The sequence below is a fragment of the Xyrauchen texanus genome, unplaced genomic scaffold, assembly GCF_025860055.1.
Source record: "Xyrauchen texanus isolate HMW12.3.18 unplaced genomic scaffold, RBS_HiC_50CHRs HiC_scaffold_664, whole genome shotgun sequence".
Lineage (NCBI taxonomy): Eukaryota > Metazoa > Chordata > Actinopteri > Cypriniformes > Catostomidae > Xyrauchen > Xyrauchen texanus.
In genome coordinates, this window is record NW_026266648.1 from 1 (window position 1) to 25,000 (window position 25,000).

General features: G+C 36.6%; 1 protein-coding gene across 1 annotated transcript; it reads right to left on the minus strand.

Moving 5' to 3' along the window:
* Nucleotides 1-4,605: 4,605 nt before the first annotated feature.
* LOC127642510 (poly [ADP-ribose] polymerase 1) lies at nt 4,606-22,633 on the minus strand (the record flags this gene model as incomplete). Its single annotated transcript, XM_052125140.1, has 19 exons — nt 4,606-5,528; nt 8,499-8,613; nt 8,753-8,814; nt 8,981-9,108; nt 10,374-10,526; nt 10,700-10,798; nt 10,912-11,040; nt 11,125-11,247; nt 12,516-12,599; nt 12,783-12,911; nt 13,685-13,880; nt 14,443-14,575; nt 14,702-14,767; nt 15,047-15,289; nt 15,561-15,701; nt 18,002-18,167; nt 18,284-18,460; nt 18,671-18,787; nt 22,549-22,633. Coding segments are annotated over 19 exons (2,428 nt in total), but the record flags the coding sequence as incomplete, so codon positions are not given.
* Between the last annotated feature and the right edge of the window lie 2,367 nt (nt 22,634-25,000).

Here is a 25,000-nt window from a genome sequence, read left to right on the forward strand (position 1 = left end):
ATAAACACATGGAAAGTGTTTTGTAATTTTATAAAGAGTGTTTTACCACACAAACAGACTGACACTAACAAGAACAACAAAACCCTGCAGCTGTCATCGAGTTACGATATAACCCTATAAACGCATGCAAATGGACCCTGCACTTATTACAAACACTATGCCACTGCTCCAAGCAGTAAGGACAGTTTTGAATATATAAATGTTTTTGAGGCAAAATCTCCACAAATAGGTTATTTATTCATAGTAGTAGCCTCTGAAGGCTAACAGTTAGCTCGTTAGCCTCACAGCTAATAACTTTGCGTCTGTTTTAATAGCACTTACGATCATTAAAAACACTTCAAATGTATTGCGAATGACGTGACTTATGATGCATGATTAAACGGCACACATGCCCGGTAGGTGAAGGTGAGCAGGTTTAGTATAGAGTTAGTTTTGTTACTTACTCTCGTCTAACAGCTGCTCGAGCTCCGCCATCTTGAATTAGCCGCGCCGGTTTTTCAAAGGCCGATGGCCGCGGTGCATTGTGGGACGGAGAGGGTAGTTCAAAACATGCTCTAAACATAACATATTTCGTGTTTCATGAACAATTACAGACCTACCCTTCTCAAAATTGACCATAGTTCGTTTAATCATAGTTTGTGGTATACACACACACTACCGTTCCAAAGTATGGAACCACTGTTTGTGTTTTTGAGAAAAAATTATAATTTAATTCACTAAGGGTGCATTACATTGATCGAAATTTTCTGCAAAGACATTTTACATTTTACAAATGACTTTCAAATTTAATTAATGATGTATTCCTGAAATATTCTGTTCGTCCAAGAATCCTTCACTCCCAGCAACACAAGTTCAATACAAGTTTCTGAATCGAAAGCATTTGTTGTTTAACCACTCTGAATGGGATTCTAATCGCCATCTGGTGAGGTTTTACTCAAAGCACTGCTACCTACCATCTGGCTACCATTGCACTCACCCCCTTAAACTTACAGCACCACTGTAACAGGTCCTGCTGGACATGCTCAAAATGGGATTCGAACCGGCGTCTCTGGCATGGGAGGCAGGCACGCAAATGAGGAGGCTAAGGGCTACAGCCTCTAGTGCGCCTCTTTAGGCCAGGGGAGTGAGGTTTTACACACTGCACTTCTACCTACCAGCTGGCTACCATAACACTCACCCCCCTAAACCTCACTCCCATAAATATCTTATGCAGTATTGTTTCTAAAACAAGATTAATCTAATTGATCTTATTTTAAGGATTTTTATGTATTTTTACAGTTAAAGAATACAAAAATGATTATCAAAAATAGGATTTATGCCCTAATATCAAAGGTCTTACTAGAAAAAAAGAAATGATGATCCAACGTGAATTTTCTTGATAATTTTTATCGTGCCTGGTAGCATGTGCATGTAAAATGGCTAAACAAGGTTTATTTCTATTTCTTGTGCTCCAAACTTATTTCAAACTTGCTTCTCTGTCTGCTCGTATGAATGTAACACATCATAAGAAAGTGTTTCACCGCTGTTCAAATGCACTTTGGATCACATAATTTATATGTATAAATGTCTTCCATCTGAAAGGACTAAATATTAAATTAAACAAATGAAAATAATCTCTTCAGAAATTAAAATACTTTTTGAATGTAACTGTATTCTAATTACCTACTATTTAAATTGTAACTTTAGTGGAATAGTTACTAATATTTTGTATTTTAAATACGTAATCCTGTTACATGTATTCCGTTATTCCCCAACATTGTGTGTATATATACACTCACCTAAAGGATTATTAGGAACACCTGTTCAATTTCTCATTAATGCAATTATCTAATCAACCAATCACATGGCAGTTGCTTCAATGCATTTAGGGGTGTGGTCCTGGTCAAGACAATCTCCTGAACTCCAAACTGAATGTCAGAATGGGAAAGAAAGGTGATTTAAGCAATTTTGAGCGTGGCATGGTTGTTGGTGCCAGACGGGCCGGTCTGAGTATTTCACAATCTGCTCAGTTACTGGGATTTCCACGCACAACCATTTCTAGGGTTTACAAAGAATGGTGTTAAAAGGGAAAAACATCCAGTATGCGGCAGTCCTTTGGGCGAAAATGCCTTGTTGATGCTAGAGGTCAGAGGAGAATGGGCCGACTGATTCAAGCTGATAGAAGAGCAACTTTGCCTGAAATAACCACTCGTTACAACCGAGGTATGCAGCAAAGCATTTGTGAAGCCACAACACGCACAACCTTGAGGCGGATGGGCTACAACAGCAGAAGACCCCACCGGGTACCACTCATCTCCACTACAAATAGGAAAAAGAGGCTACGATTTGCAAGAGCTCACCAAAATTGGACAGTTGAAGACTGGAAAAATGTTGCCTGGTCTGATGAGTCTCGATTTCTGTTGAGACATTCAGATGGTAGAGTCAGAATTTGGCATAAACAGAACGAGAACATGGATCCATCATGCCTTGTTACCACTGTGCAGGCTGCTAGTGGTGGTGTAATGGTGTGGGGGATGTTTTCTTGGCACACTTTAGGCTCCTTAGTGCCAATTGGGCATCGTTTAAATGCCACGGCCTACCTGAGCATTGTTTCTGACCATGTCCATCCCTTTATGGCCACCATGTACCCATCCTCTGATGGCTACTTCCAGCAGGGTAATGCACCATGTCACAAAGCTCGAATCATTTCAAATTGGTTTCTTGAACATGACAATGAGTTCACTGTACTAAAATGGCCCCCACAGTCACCAGATCTCAACCCAATAGAGCATCTTTGGAATGTGGTGGAACGGGAGCTTCGTGCCCTGGATGTGCATCCCACAAATCTCCATCAACTGCAAGATGCTATCCTATCAATATGGGACAACATTTCTAAAGAATGCTTTCAGCACCTTGTTGTATCAATGCCACGTAGAATTAAGGCAGTTCTGAAGGCGAAAGGGGGTCAAACACAGTATTAGTATGGTGTTCCTAATAATCCTTTAGGTGAGTGTATATATACATATGGACTTACATTTATTCTTGTTAAAAACTTGTGCATTATTTAAGCTGTGAAGTGATTTAAATCATTTTAGGTTTTACAGCATTACAATTAAATGGTAACGAAGTTGTAAAATAGGATATAACCTCGATTTTTCTTTTTTTAAGAAAAGGAGTGACAAATCAAAATAATTTTTTGTGCTATTCAACATTATGCCACATATGCTGTCCATTGATTTTAACTTGTATTAAACCCAGAACATTAATTTATTTAATCCTTTCTATTATTTGATTGCCTTGCAGGTCACTTCTCATGGACCTTACAATTAAGCAGTTCCCATGCCAGCTCATAATTGTCATATTTCTTATTTTTTATAATTTATAATCAAATAATTTGAGTTATTTTGGCCAGTCTACCATTGTCGACTTGTTTGCCAGTGTCAGATATGGCTTTTCTTTGCCACTGCCAAAAAGGGAATTATCCCAGAGTTTTCACATTAGTGTTCTAGTTAAAACTGGTTTGACATGCACCGTTCGTTGAAGCTGCCAGTTTAACACTCGTGTCTGTTTCTCATATAGTTTCTCTCTTGTTGTGCACCTGTGTTGTCCACTTCTCTCTCTCTGTCCTGGTTAGATTCAATTGCTTTATTCTTTCAAGTCAATAGTGCAGCCATTATGGCTAAATATATATATATATATATATATATCAATAGACTGTTGAATTTCTAGTGAAAGTTGATTCTTTTTGTCAAATTTTTAAACCAAAACTTAAGTGTTAAGTTGATTAACAATAGATAATATATTATGAATACACAGTACAAAAAGTAGTGGTAGGATATCAGATAAAAATATTATGGTACCATCACATATTCAGTATGAATCAAAGATAGCAACCAAAATAAAAGTTACTGCAGTTAGTGTTACTTAAGTAAACCTGAATATAGTAGACTTTCATGGTCTATCCAAGTTTTCAGCACATTATTATATATTTGTTTGGTTGGTACATTTTAGTTCAATATCAATGGAAAATAACCCCAGAAAATAACTAAACTAAATGTATTGACTACTCCGTTTTGTCTGAAACGAATGAGCTTTACACACAATAAGCCAAAACCATTTATTTGTGATGCAAATACATTAGTCAGGATGCACACAGCTTTTTGTCCATGGAACATTTGTAGGGAAATGCTGACCAAACAAAAATAAAACAAATTCACCGGGGCACGAGTACAGTAGCAACCATTGCACTTTCATTGCCATTTTAGTTGAAGAGAGATGGACAAATAAATGAAAAACAAAACTGGGACAATACACTTAACATACCAAATAGTCGTCAAAACATTGGCAATTCTAGTAAAAGGTTACTTAGGGCAGGGCTATATTCTAGCTTACAACAAAACTTTCTAAAAACTGTACATTTTCTCTTTTCAATAGCGAGAAGACCTTGAAAACATTGAATACTAGTTATGTCAGACATAGCAGTTAGTCAACCTGATGTCAGGTTTACCAAAATCTATAAAAGAAAAAGTCTATTAAACCAATGGAAGACTTTCTACCTTATATTATTGGTAGCTTATGAGAAATATCTCCAAAGATAAGTCAAATATTGTCTGTTAATATATCTTGAAAAAAAAGAAAAAAAAAAAAGAAAAGTTAGTTTGTGATAGCAATTGAATATTTTGAAAAAGCCACTTGTAATAGTTCCCCCAAAAATGAAAATTCTCTCATTCACCCTCACAACATCCCATTTGTATGACTTTTTCTTCTGCTAACACAAAGATTTTTAGAAGAAAATTTCAGCTTTGTAGGTCCATACAATACAAGTGAATGGATACAAAAAGCTAAAAAAAATCCACACAAAGCAGCATAAAAGTAATCCATACGACTCCAGTGGTTTAATCCTTGTATTAAGTGATCTAATCAGTTTTGGGTGAGAACAGACACAAATATTACTCCTTTTTCACTGTACATCTTAAAGCTGCAGTCTCTACACATGATTATGATTTCAAGCTCGATTACACTTCCTAATGCTTGACACATACGCAGAGTGCTAAATGGTGCCATGATCGCCAAGAAGACTGCTGAAGTCAAGATTTATAGTAAAAAAGTTATAGTTATATTTTGGTCTGTGTTCACTCAAAACCAATTGGATTGCTTTAGAAGACATGGACTTTTTTTTCTTTTTAGAGCTTCAAAGTTTTGGTATCCATTCACTTGTATTGTATGGACCTACAGAGATGAAATATTCTTCTAAAAATCTTCTTTGTTTTCTTTTTTTGGGGGGAACTATCCCTTTAACTTACTCCAAACTAACAGACAAGAGCAGCTTGGACTGTTGCTGAAGAAGCGCTAAATAACTGATTTAATAACTTGCCAAAACAACGGCTGCTTGCTCATGGCACTAAAGGTGTAGCAGAGGGCTCCAGAGGTGTTCTGAAACCTGTCCAGAGAGACATGACCCGTTATCTCACCAGAGAGAGGTTTGGTAGTTGAAACGAATCTTCAGCAGGTATTTCAGGTTAACCTGACCAACATCGTACACAATATACCTTTAGGAGAATTAAGTCAAGGAAAACAATAGAACAAGTAATACACACACACACACACACACACGTATATATACACTGATGAGCCAAAACATTATTGACCACTCACAGGTTAAGCAAATAACATTGATCATCTCGATTAGATTAGATAATTGAGGAGGGACCGTTGAATTATTGAAAAATAATGCACACCCGAGGTGGTAATGTGGTCACAATGCACAGTGGTTACACATCGGGTGTGCATTATTTTTCAATAATTCAATGGGCCAGAGTCAATTATTCCGTTTATACCATGGCTAGCACACTTTAGACATTTTCTGGTTTTCATCCCTAAAACACTCTTGTGATTGGAACTCTGGATTCAGCGTCTTGCTTTAATACAGTCCAAGCCTTCGTTGCTAGTTCGAGAACGTCCCTTTAGAACTAGCAACGGAGGAAAGCGAGACTTATGTTGCTTTAATGGAGCACTTATTGAGTAATGAGATTGTTTTTGAGGGATTGAAAGAGAGAAACTCAGAAACTGAGAGAAATCACTTCTGGGATTTGCTTTTTGTTGCTGCTCACGTCAGAAGTAACATCAAAATTGCCAAGATGTAAGTTTAAGCACAATTCTCAGCAGCAGAGTGTGTCATCATATTTCCATTGTAAACCTTAACAAGCAGAGAGTGTTGCCATATTTCCGTTGTAAATTTGTATCTAGCTTTGATACACCCTGATACAGCTAATTCGAAAATGTTACTTTAGGACTAGCAACAGAGGATGCACTGCTTTTCGGTATTGGAGTAACAAGGTAGTGTGTGCTGGTATGTGTGTGAGCGTGAGAAACAGAGTGTGTGTGGAATTAATGGTGTTTAAAGTGGCTCTCGTCAGGAATAACGTCACTTCAAATTGCCAAAATGTTTTTTTTTTTAACGTTCTTAACCATTTACTTTAAGCAATGTCTTTGTTTTAATAGGTTATTTTGTTGTGGTAGCCTGTAGGGCTCTTTGAAATAAATGAAATAATTTGGCAAAGTGATACGAACCGTTATGCGGTTAAGATCTGGAACAACTTTACAGCCGTGCGTTTACTGGAAAATAATTGCACACCTTACAACGTCTGTCAACCAATCAGAATCAAGCATTTAACAGACCCGGTGCATAAGTACTCCTAGTCAATGTGTTGAATGCAGCAGAAATGGGCAGGAGTGACCTTAACAAGGGCCAAATTGTTATGCAAGGCTTGAGGAGTGCTCCTGGTCAGCCGTGGTGAGTACCTACTGACAGTGGTCCGAGGAGGGACAAACAACAAACCAAGCGACAGGGTGTTGGGCGTTCAAGGCTCATCGTTGTGCTAGGGCAATGGCGGCTATCCCCTTTGGTTCGAACCGACAGAAGTTCTACAGTGGCATAAATCACAGAAAATTTTAATGATGGTTACGGGAGGAATGTGTCACAACACAGAGCATCGCACCTTGCTGCATAACCGCAGACCGGTCAGAGTGCCCAATCCATCGTTGAAAGAGCCTACAATCGGAAATGGACTTTGGAGCAGTGGAAGAAGGTCGCCATGTCCGCAGAGTCCCTTTTTCTTTTACATCACTTGGACGGGCATATAGCAGATTTTGCATTTATTTATTTATGAAGAGAACAGATGAACAACAGAGACACCACACGAAGCAGATTAATGTTTTTGGAAGAGAGAAAAATAAAGCTTGCAGTTGCTTTGATAGCAGAAATAATAAACAGACTAATTTATGTTTTATTGTTGAATTTAAATTAGTTCAATAACTGGGGTCTCTGATATTCGTTAACGATAAGGTAACATTAAATTAAATTAAGACATTCAATGTCTGTTCACAAATTGACAGTTTTTAAATATTTCTTGTTGCTTGGTACTCTCAAAGACATTATTGTTGAAGCAAAAACGTGTGTGAAAATCACTTTGGTGTAATGTAACGTCACTTCATAGACTTCAATGTATTCTGCTGCGTGGACGTGAGTCATGTGAAAGACCTTTAACACGTAAAAGTCACTTTTGCACATTCATCAATGCTCTTCACAATCAAAAAAGTGACCAATTATGGTTTAAAAACTGAGAATTTCTTTAAAAGTTGAGAAGTTTGGATCCCTGAAATTATAATTTTTTTATGCATTTATTTATTTTGTGGAATTTGATAATTTTCCACGGCACACCTTTGTGCCACGGTACAGTGGTTGGGAAACACTGATATATACAACAGTTAGTTCCGGTCATCGAATCTGATTGGACAAGAGACGTTTCATGGGCACTGATGGTCTCACACCATCAGCACTCGGACGCTTCACTGTGTGTATCACTCCGCTTGTGTTTGTGTGGTTCTGAACTAAGGAGTAAGCATAGTGCATATGTGTTAAGAGCTACTGTATTTGTCTCTTATTACATGTATTTGTTTTTTGACATTGCATATGTTAGCCAGCAGGTGGTGACAGAAGATAATTTATGTGAGTAACATGAGCCAGTTAGGTGATGTGAAGTGAATCCACATCAGCCAATGTTTACATAAAACAGCGCTCCGTGATCACTCGTATTACTACTACACTACTAAAGCTCTGAAATATCTTTAAAAGGCTTTAAACAACTTCAGCATTATGGCTATTCACAGCTGAGACACAACAGACTGATTAATTACAGAACTCAAGGCGCTTACCTCTTACCAGACTTTACACATTGGAGAGGACATGCTGTTTAAAATGGTGGAGGACATTGCGGTTTCTATAGTGCATGACTCGCAACGCCTACCGCGAAATAGGGAGAAATACGGCTAATTCTCCACTGAGAAAGCTGATTTTCAGAAAGCTGACAGCATCTCTGCTTGGGTGTGGCAACAGATGATCCGTGTGTCTCTCTCACACACACACACACACACACACACACACACACACATGGCCATATCACACTCTTGCTCGTGTGATATTGCTTAAATAATGAATGTTGTAACATTGTGAAGGATACTCATTGTAGAGCAGACTTGTGTCATCAATATTTGTATTGATGCCTTTGCCCAAAGGAATTTCCACTCCATTCTTTGAAATGGTGGCTCTTGGGTCTGGAGCAGTTCTTCCCAAACCTTCAAAAAGCAAAAACAAAATAATTGTAATATTCAATCTTCTGTACACAGTAACCATGTAGTAAGTGGAAAGTGTGGGGAATCATTTGTCATGGGCTTCAATGACACAGTGTCTCCACTGTAAAAAGTGCTGGCATACCTTTCACACTGTGTTTACCCTTTGGTAACTTTGTAATATGCGAGGCTTTCTTCAGTTCATGCCTTTAGACAGAAAATAAAATCACAATCAGACCTTTAGTCACACAATTAAAATTTTTTAATTTGACCTTTTTCTCTCCAAATTGCAAGATATTACATTGTTAAACAACATTTGTCTATGTTTTATCAGGAAGAATGAATTCAAAGTAGGAAAGAAAGCATTTCTCACATGCTTCCAAGGGCAACCTCTCCTAACAGAATGAGACCAACTGGATCAGCCTGGGAGGTGTGACAGTAGTTGGCGCTCTTTGACACCATGTCAGCAAAGTATAAACCTTTGCCAAACATGTAACCTGTCTGTATTAAAGATCACATAACACATATAAAATTATTATTTTTTTAATTACAGACACAGTGTTCAAAATGTGTTTTATGTACAGATTTCAGATCTCAATTTCTATATTTCTGGTACAATGTCCATTTTGCTTGCATATAAAAATAAATTCTCTCTCAGCTAATGATCTTAATTATAAAGGAACCTTCCAGACAACCCTCAAAATATTTTTACAAATTAAACTCTTATTAGTTTTTCATTAAATTTGTCACATTTTAGCTTTTGAAAATTTTTCAAATTTCATCAATAAATGTCTTGAAATGGGATGTATATTTGTGTTACATTGATATGTAGAACAAATGCTTAAATCGTCTCAATGTCTAGCGACATCAGCCAGTAAGTGCATATATCGAAAGGAGACGTGCGTAATTTCTTTAGCGCATCAGTCTTTTTTTATTTTTTTTTATCAACAACTGAATGTAAAAAAAAAATAAAAACAGAAAGGGTTTTGAAAGAGACATTATTCAATGACATATGGATCTGTGGATCTCGTCTTTGGACACACAGAACTAGTTAAACAAAACTTTTACTATAAACACGCAGTGCTAATAACTTCACTATAATACTCAATCACTAGTAAGTGAAATCTGAACATTTACTAGCCAGTAGATATAAGCGTTTGATTTGGTTTCACATACGAGTGATTTATTTTCACTATAGAGGGTTGCCACATAGATTGAAAGACCGATTTTGGGATTTAAGAATCAATATCATTCAGACAAAGATTGCAATGCATTGGAAAATCCATACTTTTACCCAACAGTATAAAATAAATTTACAACTGGGTTCCCACCTTTTATGATCAATGCATTTACATGATGTTTCCATGCATTTGTGATTTTATTTAATTTTTTATCATTTTGATTCAGATTTTTAGACCGATTTGTGAACTGTTTAGTCTAATTCATTGTAAAAAAATGATTCACTAATGTTCACACAATGTCACAAATGGGAGATTGCTTGCAAGCAAGTTTTACTCTACACATAATTCTAGTACATAAAATATTTGAGAGAAAACTAGAAAAATAAATATTCCCTAAAAAAATTATCTTGACAATTTTTAAATTCCCAGATTTTTCTAGGTTTTTCAATGACCGTGAAAAGCCTGGATCTAGCTGTATAAATGTATAAAGCAACTTTTTCCCCTCTTATAATCCATTAATCAATCACTAAGAAGTTTTGTTCAAACTAAGAGCAGCTAAAAGCACGGAAAGGTCCAGAAACGTACCACAGGAGCCTCGGGAGGAGCGATACGTAGTCCCTGAGACAGGATACCAGCGTAGTTGGTGGCGCGGGAGCCGTGCCATAACAGCTGTCGATTTGGTAAATCTTTGAAGGGGCGGTAACGATGATACTCACCCTCCCTGTTGATCTTAAAGATCTAACAGAGCAAAAATAAATCAGGACAAAACAGTGATCAGAATTATTAGTGTGTTATAACATTCATAAATCCATAACCTTGTAGACTCCACAATGTTAATGGTTGTGGTACACAGTATGTATTTTTAAATAAATACTATTTATTCTGTTGAAACTGTGGCAGCAAAATCTTACCTCCTCAACCTCGAGTGTGTAGGTATTGTGAGTAGCAGCATGTGTGTTCTTCGCATATTCAATGATAAGCCGAGCCTCATCGGAAGATTTATCAACCACCTAGTAGCACAATCAATATTACACATGCAATAGTCTATGGCGCTTAAAAAGTTGAAAGATCAAAATATCTTATTTTTTCAGCCACTATACGAGATAAAACAAATGCATTTTACCTCAATTTCGGTTTTGAGCTTCTCATAGTTGATGTCAATGGGATCTTTCTTATTGTCCTCTACTTCGCCCCGTAGCAAGCTGTAGGCCACCTCAATGTCCAACAGATTGTCCAGCATTTGCACTTTTTGCTATAATAGATATGGAACATGTTTGAATATCGCAATATAAATGTTGCCATGACAACGCTTTGATGGTTTGTGTCTAAGACATACCTGTATGTAGTCCAGGTTACTCAACAGTGGTGGCTTCTTCATGCCGAAGTCATGTGGTATCAGTGTGTAGAAGCGATTGGACAGGTCTAAGATCAGTGATTGGGAAGCATTATCTGCAACAGCCTATAGAAATGAAAGCAAACAGGAAGTTTTGTTTGTTAGGATATAGTGACAATATACAAACTTGAACTGAACTGTTATTTATAGATAGACTGAGTAAATAATGACAGGTGTATATAGCACTGTTCTCAATTAAGAATGCTGTCTGACTCCAGTCAAAGACCACTATAGTGCATTTTTCCAATAAAAAATTTACATTACAAATTATTTTATTAGCATAACATTTTAACTTTTAATGCTTTAAAGCATGCACTTGAGCTTGCATGGACTCCACAATTGCCTGATGATCCATGTTATCCCAGTAGGATTTGAGAATGTTCCAAATAGCATCTTGCGTGCGCTTAAAGAAAGCAAGGAAATCGTATTTATCACCACATTATTTCTTGGTGAAAATCCTAAAATTTTGATCCATTTCCAGGTTTCCGTTAGATTTTGAATCTCAGATTTTCAATGTGGTCTCAGACTTTTGGATAATGTGGTTGAGGGTATTTTTTTTTCCCCTTTCAACAAAAACTAAATTCAGACCCCTTAGTGATAACCAGGTGAAAAGGGACCCAGTTTTCTTTGCATTTACACTGTTCATGGCCTTGAAAGTGGGCCCTAGATTTATTTTTGGTCTACTTTACCTGTTACTCAGTCCATTTTGTATTCACACAGTTTTGCTTTTGTGGAATCCAGCCCACTTTTAAAAATAAAATATTGATGATGATTATTATTAGAGCTGTTTTTAATGTTAAGAGTATAATTAGCTCTACATCTTAATTTTTTATATATTTTTTTAGATTAAACATGTGTAATGCCCTTAAAAATGAATAAGCAGCTTGTGTCTACAAGTCTGTGTAAAGGTGAGTGTGCTGAATAAATGTTTTATTGATCATCTGAATCAATAAAAAAACCTGTATTACTTCGTAGAGTAGTAATAGAGAGAGAGTGAGAGATGATGATGATGATGTATGCTGGCTTTAATCGGATGACCACATCACAAACAAATGTAAAAAGGTGTAAAGGGACCAGAAGAAGGACCCAAGCAAAAGCATCAGTGGACAGAGCAATAGAAAACCATTCACTACTGGTTGGACCGACCAGCCAGCTAACAAACACAGAATTGCTGGTGTCGTCTGGGGCTTCAAAAATAAATCAGGACCTTGATTTTTGATCTTGGTAAGTTGCAACATATGCCAGCTTTAGTTTTATTTCAGTTAGCAGAGTTTTGGCCAGGCTCTGGCACGAAAAACAGTGCCGTTTCTGTGGAAAAGGGATAAAAGACCAACCTGCTGGACCTCACTCAGGAGGGAATAGGCACTCTGGATCTGTCGCTTACTGAGTTTTCCCAAAGGCATCTTTTGCAGGTCAATCTGTGAGGGGAAATTACATCTAATTACAATCACACATCTTTAACGGCACTCTAAGATTCTTATTTCACAAACTATGGTATAACATGAGAAAAATGAACTCTTTCAGATCAGCAAACTATTTCCATCATGGAATCTGATCATAGAAACTTGGCTCATTAGCCTGAAGTAGAGAAATGAACACACCTCAAACTCAACCATGGCTTTCTTCATGCTCTCCACATCAAAGATCATTCTGATGAGGTCTTGGACGGGTTTGGCCAGCTGGGATTTGAGACCTGCACTTTCAGTTAGCTTCTTTACAGCCTCTTCGTCCTGGGTAAATAAATAAAACACAGGGTCCCACATCTGTGTAAAGTCTTATAATGAGGACAATCTCTCAATTTTACATGTACAGTGGCAAAAATAAAGTGAACCCTTTGAAATTGGCTGGTTTTCTGCATTAATTAGTGATAAAATGTGATCTAATCTTCATTAAAGTCACAAATATAGACAAACAAAAATGTGCTCAAGCCAACAACGCACAAACAATTATAATCTTTGTCTTTATTGAACACATCCCTTTAAACATTACAGTCCAGCCCCAAATCATGATGCTCCCAACACCATACTTCACCATTGGGATGATGGTCTCATGTAGGTATTCGTTAACATTTTTATGCCATAAGTAGTTCTTCCCAAACAATTCAACATAAGTTTTATCAGTCCACAAAATATTTTCAGAGTCTAGGTGATCTTCGGCAAACACCAGGTGCGCAGCAATGTTTTTGTTGAAAAGCAGCTGCTTCCTTCATGGTGTCCTGCCATGGACACCACGCCAGTTTAATGTTTTCCGTATAGTAGATGAACAGAGATGTTAACCAGATCTAATTATTCCTACATGATGTGTCTGATGAAGATGAGATCATATTTTGTGACAAATTCATGCAGACAGTTAACTCCAAAGGGTTCACATACTTTTACTTGCCACTGTATACACATGCTTTATTTTAAAAACAGGCCCCAAAGACCTACTGAACTGATTCTTGTAGCTTTCAATTCATGTTAGACAGCTGATTTGACTTAAACAACAATACTTTAGTTTGTACCTGTCCATAGTCAATCTCAAGAGGGTAAAACTTGTTCGGGTATTTGGTGAAGCTGGTGGAGGTCCAGGAATTCCCAGTCTTCTCCTCATAAACACTGCTAAAATTTTCCATGGCTGCATTCCTGTCATAAAACTTGTCCAGTTTGTTTCCCCCAATGGTGGTTCCAACTCGACCCCATGACCTGAACACACAGTACCTGAACAAAACAAAATGAAAACACACTTCAAACAAAGGACACCATCTGTTAAAATAAAGGTGCTCCCCCATAACAAATGTTCATTTAAACAAAACTTACATAAATTAACCTAAATGATTTGTACCAAAACTTAATTGTTGTGCCCAAATTGTAGTCTTGTTTGCAACCATCATCCATCAAAATTCATAATTGGGTAAGCAGACAAGTTTTGAAGCAACTAGCATCACAAAACCTGCTTTAAAAGGGCAAAATGCTTAAAAATCAGAACATTTCTTTTTAATGATTTAATTCCTTTAATGCAGCATACACACAATGTGTAATCATTGAATAAGTTGTTTACTACTAAATGCATTATAATTCTTTGTGGCTAAAAATAATATACTAAGTGTATTTGGTGTCCAAAAGGAAGAACTTTGTGTAACTCTGGAAGATACTTGTTTTCCAATTTATATAAACAAGGTAGTTGGTGACTTATCAGGGTTCACACAAAGAACATATCAGAAATTATTTATGTTTGTAGAAAATGTGATGCCTATAAACATAACAAAACTGCAGTCCTTACTGTTTCTTTACATCATCTTCCAGCAGCTGCAGTTTGTAGTATGAGTTTGTCCCCCTGACGATGTCCACAAGACCCAGTGTGGCACTGTAAATCTTCCCATTCTGATCCAGTACATGAGCGCAGTTCTCCAGACCTGAGGATGCAAATCAGAGTGAAGTAACACTGAAAAAACATATATTAAATGAATCAAATGTTGGATCTGACAAAACAAGCACAAAACAAACACAAAAAACATGGTAATTATGACTATTAATCTCACCAGAGTCTGGATCTACAGCTGCTCCGCCTTTCACTGTCAGTTTAATTTTCTTTGATTTGCTTCCACCTGCAGAACCAGAATAAATAGTGTTATTCAGAGACTGAACAAAAGCTGCCCTTTCAGATTAATACAGCAAACATCATTGTGCAGGTAAAACCTGCCTCAATACTGCCATTTAATAGCTTAATAAATGTTTCTCATCTTATAGTGCAAGCTTCATCAATGCATACCATTTTACAAAAGAAAAAGGCATATGATTCTGTTGCTTTCATAAAAATGTAATGAAGGGACTTTTCTGCTGATGTAACACAAAACAGAACTTTTGCAACATAAATAAAATCTAACCTTCTTCCTTCCTTCTACCTTCTTCGCTCTTTGAGGAATGAGCTCCAGTGGACTTGGAGGCCACAGCTCCAGCCTGGGACTCGACTTTAACTTCAGCCGCCCAGGGGGAGATGCCATGCAGGGAGATGAGCTCCTGAAGGGCCTTGCCAGACTCCTTGATGTCAGCAAGGAAGTCCTCTGCCACCACACGCACACCTGCGTCCCTCACTTCCTCCATCTTCTTACTCATTTTCTCAATCTCCTCTGAGACACAAAAGGAACAGAATGGATTATTAATGAGTTTCAAACTGACACGTGCCAACAAATAAATAAGCTGGAGAAAAAAAATAGAAGGGACAATGACTTGAACCCACAAGTCCATGCAGAATCTGGATTCCTCTGAGAATGTGTGGCAAGTGAAGACATGCTCAATTAATTGTATTTTACAGATCAAAATAGACAGCAATTCTAATGATCATAAAACATGAGAATGCAGATATCCCAAAGCAATAAAAACGGCCTCAGTATCACTCACTCTTGCTGCTGAGGCAGAGAGCTGCTTTGTTGGCGGTGCCTGTGATTTTTCCACCCAGTTCTTCTACTGCAGCTTTCAGCTCATCTTTGTTCTTACGGAGTTTCCCCACAGCCAAAAGCTTCAGTCCTGACAGAGGCTTATCTGCAGAAAACATTTAGACCAAACATCCTTTTGAAGTCGTAAAAATAACACAGAGGATCATTTTAATGGGCGTTGCAAAACATTTAGTTTCTCTAAGACTATTTTAGCACCTTGTGGCACTTTATATATTTATATAGCACATTTTAAACATAGTGTAAATTCAAAGTGCATTACACAGGAATGACAGAGAATTAAAATAAAAGTACTGGGTAGCTCAGTGGTAAAGACGCTGGCTACCACCCCTGGAGTTCACTAGTTCGAATCCCAGGGTGTGCTGAGTGACTCCATTGACATTGATGGGATAACCTGCTCATTCAGTACATTCAGGTAGTCAGCTGACTTTATTTAATTGCCATGTAACATGACCAATTGAAGCAACCGTAAATCATAACACTGCCTCCAGAGGCTTGTACAGTGGGCACTATTCACGACAGGCACATCGCTTCCCTTCTTACCCTGCCGCACCCATCGCTTTGGAATAGGGTTAATCTGGACTCATCAGACCACATTACCTTTTTCATTGCTCCACAGTCCAATCATAATGCTCCCTAGCAAATTAAAGTTGTTTTTTCTGATTAGTCTCACAAACAAGAAGGATTCTTGTGGCCACACAGCTGTTTAGTCCCAATCCTGCAAGTTCTCATCGCATTGTGCATGTGGAAATACTCTTACTTTCACTATCAAACAAAGTCGTGAGTTCTACTGTCAATTTTTTAAGATGTGACTTCACAAGGTGTTTTAGTGATCTCCGATCATTCAAGATTTTTTTCCGACCACATTTCTTCCATGAAGCTGACGGTTCACTACTATCCTTCCAGGTTTTAATATTGCGTTGGACAGTTCTTAACCCAATACCAGTGATTTCAGCAATCTCCTTAGTTGTTTACTTTGCTTTATGCAGGCTAATAATTTGCCCCTTCTGAAACACATTAACATCTTTTCCATGACCACAGGATACGTCTTCTGACATGGATGTTTCAGAAATGAGAAGCTACTACGGTCTTGGCCAATACAAAATAGGTATCCTTTTAAAGCATAGAAGCTCTACTTTACAATGCATGTTGGCATTATGACCAAAACCGAACAAGTGTTTTGATCATTTATTAATAATTTTGCACTGGGCATTTTATTGTTATATGTAAAAACATTAACCTGATCAAACAGTCGTTTGTTGTTGAAAAGCTCTCAAAGAGTAGAATACAACTCGCCTATTTGTTTTACTCACAGACAAAAATATAGCCAGTAATAGCACATTTCATGTCTTTGACATACAGGTTACATGTAAACAGGTGTGGCTTATAAGCAGTGCTTTCGCATATAACATCATGAAAAATAAACAGAACAAAAAATATCATACATTACGTAAAGGAGGGGAATCCTGTTAAAATATAAGAAATTATTATCAAGTTGTCCAGTGACATGGAACGCTAAACCAATCGTATTAGGATTCAGATCATCACAACCAGACGTAAAAGTCATCCAAATATGGGCAGAGAGAATTGTTCACGCTAATTACATATGGCCACCAGGAGATGGCGACAAGTAACGGACACAGACTCAATGATGGCTCAAACGACACAGAATGGAACTGAATGAGATCTTGTTACTCATGCCTGCATGCTTTGGAGAGAGAGTATAGCTTTAGCCATTGTTGTATTTGCATGTTTAATTAGTTACTACATACAATTATTATGTTTTATATAATTGGAGAAGCTTTTGGACACTAGGATAAATCATTTTTGTAATGCTATAACTTTTCATTTGTTTTGTCATATCAACACAATTTTACTCAATTACAGGTGATATAATTGGTAACAAAACAAAAGCAGTTTTTGGAGCAACCCTATTTGCTATATTATGTCAAATCAAAAAATAAGAAAAAAAAAGTTAATTTTAGGCTAAAATTATTTGATAATTTTTTTGTGATAATGTTTCAACTTTCACTGTTTCTTACACCAAACTATTGTATGGCTTCAAAAGACTTGTAATATATGGTATGGACTACTTTTATGGTGTAGTTTTTGTTTTTGTACAGCTAGAAAGCCTGAGTCCCTATTCACTTTCATTATATGGAAAAGAACACCCAGCAAATTCTTCACCATTTTGCCTTCAAAATTAGAATTTAAGAGAGTCATACAGGTTTGTAAAGACATGAAGGCGAGTAAATGATAACAACATTTTCATTTTTGGGTGAACTATTCAAGTTGTAAATAACCCAGAATATGCCTTAACCTCTTCTATACTTGAGGGAACACTGAATAACACATCTGTTTTTCAAGGCTTTTCTCTGAGTCACTGACCTGCAGGCACCTCAGTGAGGTTATTACTGGTGGCAGTGGACATGCTAGGAGTGGCTGTAGCAGCAGTGGATGAGGGGATGGGGGCTGCAATGGGGACCTCTTTGGGGAAGACACGGTCCTGTCTCTTAAACTTAAACTTCTTCAGAAACGGAATTTCACTGAACTCCTGTGAGATAAAAATTTATTTTATGAGTAATACAATTAAATACTGAAATCAGAGTTAGTTATTGTAAATTTAACAGCCAACAGGTGTGAATGTACCATCTCCATTGATCTACATACCTTAGGAGTGACCCAGTTTTTGCGATCAGGCATCTGGGTCTTGAATACACACTTGGTCCATGCGGAGATGTTTCCAGTGCAGTAGTACGCATCACTCTTAAACACAAACTGCCCTTTGCATGTTTCACAAGGCTTCAGAGACCCAAAGGCCATGCAATCTGATAGGCAGTCTAAAATCTGTCAATAAAATATCACCATGAAATTTACATTTGATAGGAATCAGATAAGCTTATGGCAATTATATACTCAATGTAATTTTCAAAGTAAAGTCCAAGTAATTTTTTTAAGTCAGAAGATTCCACTTGATATAAGCTTTAACTAATAATAATATGCTAATCAGACACATAATCAGCACATCAGTGCAGTTTTTCTGAAGTCTATCCTCACATTTGACTCCCCAGAGGGCACTTCCTGGTTGTTAGCAATAAGCAGTTCCTTCATGTCATTGACAGAGCAATATTTCTTCAGTCTGTCCTTAATTCCCCAGATCAGCTGGCTTTGCTCCTAAAAGGCAACACGAAAAAGACAAACATTTTCAGACTAATAGATTTTCAAACATTAACTAAAAAAGCAAATAGCAACATTTTAAGAGCAAACGCTAGTTTAAATCCTACTGAAATCTCAGGCACCAATGATCTTATAAAACCAACAGCATTAGCGGCATAATATTGATAAACTAGGGGTGTAAGGGTTTATCATGGCATGATACATTGCGGTTCTAAAATGTGACAATGCGCATCGTGGAGATGGGACTTTTTTTTATATTTTGCGTATATTAAATCAAATGTGTGTGAATTCCTGAGCATACAAATGGAAATCGCTTCATTGGACACAGGGAACTCTAAAATCTGATTTCACACAAGCAGCCACAGGTGTTGTATAATGAGTTTATGGCTGAAACTGCGGAAACTGAAAGCGAAACAAGGAGCAATAGAGAGACGCGCCTTTTCAGCACAAGGGATCAAATGTCCATTTGAACCATGAGACTGATCTGCTCTGACTGTGCAAGAGAATATTTAAGTTTAGAAGAGTTAATGAGAGTGACATATTAATCTATACACTGATCAACCACAACATTAAAACCACCTGTCTAATATTGGTAGGTCCCCATCATGCCGCCAAAACAGCGCCAACCCACTCTTCTCACCACAATTATACAGAGCGGTTATCTGAGTTAATTTAGACTTTGTCAGTTCGAACCATCAACAAGGCATTTCCATCGACAGAACTGCTGCTCACTGAATGTTTTTTGTTTTTGCACCATTCGGAGTAAATTCTAAAGACTGTTGTGTGTGAAAATTCCAGATCAGCAGTTACAGAAATACTCAAACCAGCCCAGCTGGCACCAACAATCATCCGTGCAATTACCTATTCAGCCAATCACGTGGCAGCAGTGCATAAAACCATTCAGATACGGGTCAGGAGCTTCAGTTAATGTTCACATCAACCATCCGAATGGGGAAAAATTTTATTCTCAGTGATTTGGACCGTGGCATGATTGTTGTGCCAGATGGGCTGGTTTGAGTATTTCTGTAACTGCTGATCTCCTTGGATTTTTACACAAAACAGTCTCTAGAAATGATGGATTACACTGTTAAAATGGAATGCATAGACTATCAATTATTTGCCAACAAAAGCCTTCATCAGCCAACTAACAAAGGACAATGCATCTACACTGCATGCACAATTATTAGGCAAGTGAATTTTAAAATGCCTTTCAGATGGATGCAACACTCTTGAAATAGATAAACTATCGATGGGTGACCACCGGATAATCAAACATTTTGTTGCAAATTGTCAACTGGGGCGCAAAAAAACACATGTAGAAGAAAAGGCGCAAATTAACTGCAAAAGGCTTGACAAGAATTAAACGTGAAGCTACCAGGAACAGATTATCCTCCAGTGCCACCATATTCCAGAACTGCAACCTACCTGGAGTGTCCAAAAGTACCAAGTGCTTAGAGATATAGCCAAGGTCAAGAATGCTGAAACCCGACCACCACTGAATAAGATTGACAAGCTGAAGCATCAAGATTGGGCAAAGAAATAACTGAAGACAGATTTTTCAAAGGTTTTATGGACAAATGAAATGAGTGACTCTTGATGGACCAGATAGATGGGCCTGTGGCTGGATCACTAATGGACACAGGGCACCACTTTGAGTCAGGCGCCAGCAAGGTGGAGGAGGGGTACTGGTATGGGCTACTATCATTAAGGATGAGGTAGTTGGACCTTTTCGAGTTGAAGATGGACTGAAACTCAACTCCCAAACCTACTGCCAGTTTCTGGAAAGTACTTTCTTCAAGCAGTGGTACAGGAAGAAGTCCTCAGCATTCAAGAAGGCCATGATCTTTATGCAGGACAATGCTACATCACATCTAAGTACTCCATTGCTTTGCAAGCCAGTAAGGACCTCAAAAGATACCCAAATAATGACTTGCCCCCCTTCCTCAGCTGACTTAAATCCTATTGAGAACTTGTGGGCCCTTCTCATGAGATTTACAGTGAGGGAAGACAATACACCTCTTTGAACAGCATTTGGGAGGCTGTGGTTGCTGCTTCAGTTAAAGTTGTTTGTGAACAAAACAAGAAACTGACAGACTGGATGGAAGGCTCATGGCAGTTTTTGAAAAGGGTGGCTATATTGGTCACTGAATATTTTTGAAAAGCTATAAAGGTTATTTACATGTCATTTTGTGTTACTTATTTGTTGGGCTTACTCAACAAAAAAATTAGATTAAACAATTGAGAACAGGCTCCCACAGTGAGTCTGGTTTCTCCCAAGGTTGTTTTTCTCCATTAACCATCATCTTATGGAGATTTGTGTTCCTTGCCATAAATCGCTTTTGGCTTGCTCACTGGGGTTATAAACACAATTATAATTGTTTATTTTATTTTTTTATACAAAATGTACAATCATATTTAATCAAACTACATAATGATCACTCTATAGATATTACGGTTTCATTTTCTGTTAATGCACAAGTTTCAGTAAAGCTGCTTTGAAAAGATTGGTGTTGTGAAAAGCGCTATACAAATAGAATTTACTTAGAATGGTGCCAAAAACAAAAAAACATGCAGTGAACAGCAGTTCTGTGGATGGAAATGTCTTGTTGATGAGAGAGGTCAACAGAGAATGGCCGGACTGGTTTGAACTGACAAAGTCTACGGTAACTCTGATAACCGCTCTGTACAATTATGGTGAGAAGAATATAATCTCAGAATGCTATTCTGAAATGCTGGTTAGCGCAGTTTTGGTGGCACGAGGGGGACCTACACAGTATTAGGCAGGTGGTTTTAATGTTGTTGCTGAGAGATGTATATAACGCTGAATATTATGTAGAATAATGCTATGGGGAATATAATCCCAAAAGTCATGTCTGATTTGATTTCATCAGTAAATTATTATTTTTTAACTGGATTAGCATGCACTTCCATTAAGTATGTATTTTTGAAAATAATATTTAGATGTAATCAGAGACAATACTATTTTAGAAAAATAAAATTTTAATTTAAAATATTTGTAATCAGTGACCATTTATTAGTTAATATTTCCATTTGGCGTCACCACTGCCCTGTTCTGGGCTGTTTATAGCCCAAGTAAACCTCTGTTGGACTATTTAGCACTTTTAAGAACAGTACTTTTACCTGCTTTTTTATAAAAAATATCAAATATCAAAAAATATTTGCTTTTTTATTAAAAAAAAAAATTAAAAGCAAAACTCTGGGTTTCAGGGAGGCACTTACAATGGAAGTGAATGGGGCCAATCTGTAAACTTTAAAAAGTTTCAAAAGTACAGCCACAAGACAAGCAATATGTATGTTAACATGACTTTAATGTGATAAAATCACTTGCTAACTCTTTCATGAAAATGTAATGTCAACAAAACCTAAAACAGTAAAATGACTCGTTGTAAAATTATGATTTAAACAACTTTACAGCATAAATAATACACAAGTTTTAACAGAAGAATTAACAGAGTGCTTTTATAAAATAACAAGCTTCACATTTCTGCTTTAAACCTCCAAAAATTGTCCCCATTCACTTCCATTGTAAGCGCCGCATCTCAACTTCGATTTAAAACAATTTTTTAAGAAAAGGAGGGATGAAAATTTTGTGGTAAATAAACATAATGCCACAAATGCTGTCGATTGAGCTCAACTTGTATTGCACCCAGCATATTCTTTTAACTGGTCCTCTATATAAAAGTGTAAACCAATTAAAGTCATCTATAATCCACAAGTCTGAAGAAAACATCTAAGACCTTCAGTTTCATCTCGAGTTTGTCATCTTCTTTCTTCTGTTTCTTGGAGGCTGCTTCACCATCAACATCATCTGCCTTCCTTTTCCTGAGAAAGAAACAGAGAATATAAGAAAAGAGAAAATACACTTAAAAAGGCAATGCAAATCAGTTAAATCTTTAGAGTATTTTAAACAGTAAGGCTCATCCTACCACGGTAAAGCTATGGTTTCAGATGGTAACACTATGGTAAGTCCAAGGTACTTTAATAAATACCATAGTATTAACACAGTACAAAATGTCCCATGGTTTTACAGTGTTACAAAAAAATTCATTGTCTCATAGAACATGTCATACTACCATGATACAATGTAAACAAAAAACATGGTAATACTATTGTACTGTTTGTTAGTGCAGTAATTAATAGCTGTATGCATTGGCTTAAAATGATTGGCTTTAGAGAGGTAACATCATACTTCACAGTTATTATATCTTTTGAAACATAAATTATATAAACATCACAATAAAGAAGGGCATTACTTAAAAGCTGCAAAAAACTGGATTTATATTTAATCTCAAATTAGATTATGATCTTATTATATTGTGGATTTGAGCTAATCCTAACAGAGAATGTGGTCACATCAAAGCTCATGCAATAACCCCTTCAGTTCATCTATCAGTGGACCTCATTAGAAGATTATCAGTCCTCTGAGATGCAGTCATGTCTGGACAAACTCCTCTATCCAGCGGTTGTCAAAATACAGATCATTAATGAATCACCTAATGACAGATGAGACATTCAAGATGATCACATCATTATTGTGCCACTTCCTTCCCTGTGGTGCCCATATTCCACTCTATTATGTAATTAGTGCTCATTTGGGTGGACACCAGAGGACAAATCAATGATCCATAGTGGGGAAAACACAAACAAGATCATTTTTCCCTTTAGAATGAAAGGCTTATAAAAACCACTGCCAGAGCTACGGGTAAAAAGCAAGAGGGCGAGAGAAAGAGAGGGACCAATTGAATATGTAAGATGCAACAACATACATTAACAGACAGCAGAAAAGACAGAGAAACTTGTATCTTTTTGAACACATTAAGAGAAGACAAATGCATTGGCAGAGCACATAGGCAGACATCAACTGGTGACATCTTTTAGAAGAAAATTCAAAGGTGTATACGACAGAGACTTGGTAGGTTTCATTTAATAAGGATTAGTTGTTTTTTTTTTAAATGTATTTGTAAATATTTTATTTGTTCTAATATATAAGCAGAGGGTTACGCTATTCTCACATTTCTCTGTTATCCATTAATCTCTAAATCTCTGTACTATCCAGAACTTTTAAAATGATTATTATTTTATCTAAATATATAAAATGGAAGTTTGTTATTCTGATTTGTTTTATAAGGTTATGTTAACCATAAGGTTCTAAATCACTTATCAGGACTTTATTAATTTAAATTCAATTTTCTTAATTCTAATATATAAAAATGGAAGTTTGTTATTCTGATGTTTATAGATTATTATACATGTTATCCATTAAGCTCTAAAACACTCTTGACAGGACATACATTTCACTTTCATAATTTATAAATGTATTTTTTTCTTTGTAATATATACCCTAAAGTTTGTAATTCTGATGTTTATTAATTAGTTGTTCCATTAAGCTCTCAATCACTCTATTGTCAAGACTTATTTTTAATTACCATTTTTATTTCATTATTAAATGTTTTTTTTCTTCTAATAAATAATCTGAAGTTTGTTATTCTGATGTATATACATTAGATTATGTTATCCATTAAACTCTAAATCACTGTATGGTCAGGACTTTTTTTATTATTATATTAATTTAACTATAAATGAAATTATTCCACTATATTTCACTATTTTATGAAATGTTTTTGTTTTTCTAATATATAACTTTATTCTGATGTTTATATATTAGTTTTTATTTATTAAGCTCTAAATCACTATTTTTATTATTATATTTATTTCACTTTAAAGTATTATATTTTTATAATCTCAAATAATAAAAGGAAAAAATTCAGGACACTGTATTTTAAATATAATTTTGTTAAAAATCCAAATAACTTTACAGATCTTTATTGTAAAGGGTTTAAACATTGTTTTCCATGCTTGTTCTATGAACCATAAACAATTAATGAACATGCACATGTGGAACGGTCATAACGAAACCAACAGCTTACAGACGGTAGGCAATTAAGGTCACAGTTATAAAAACTTATGACACTAAAGGGATCTTTCTACTAACTCTGAAAAACAGCAAAAGAAAGATACACAGGGTCCCTGCTCATCTGCGTAAACGTGCCCTAGACATGCTGCATGGAGGCATTAGGACTGCAGGGCAATAAATTGCAATGTCCGTACTCTGAGACGCCCAAGACAGCGCTACAGGGAGACATGAAGGATAGCTGATCATCCTCGCAGTGGCAGACCACGTGTAACAAC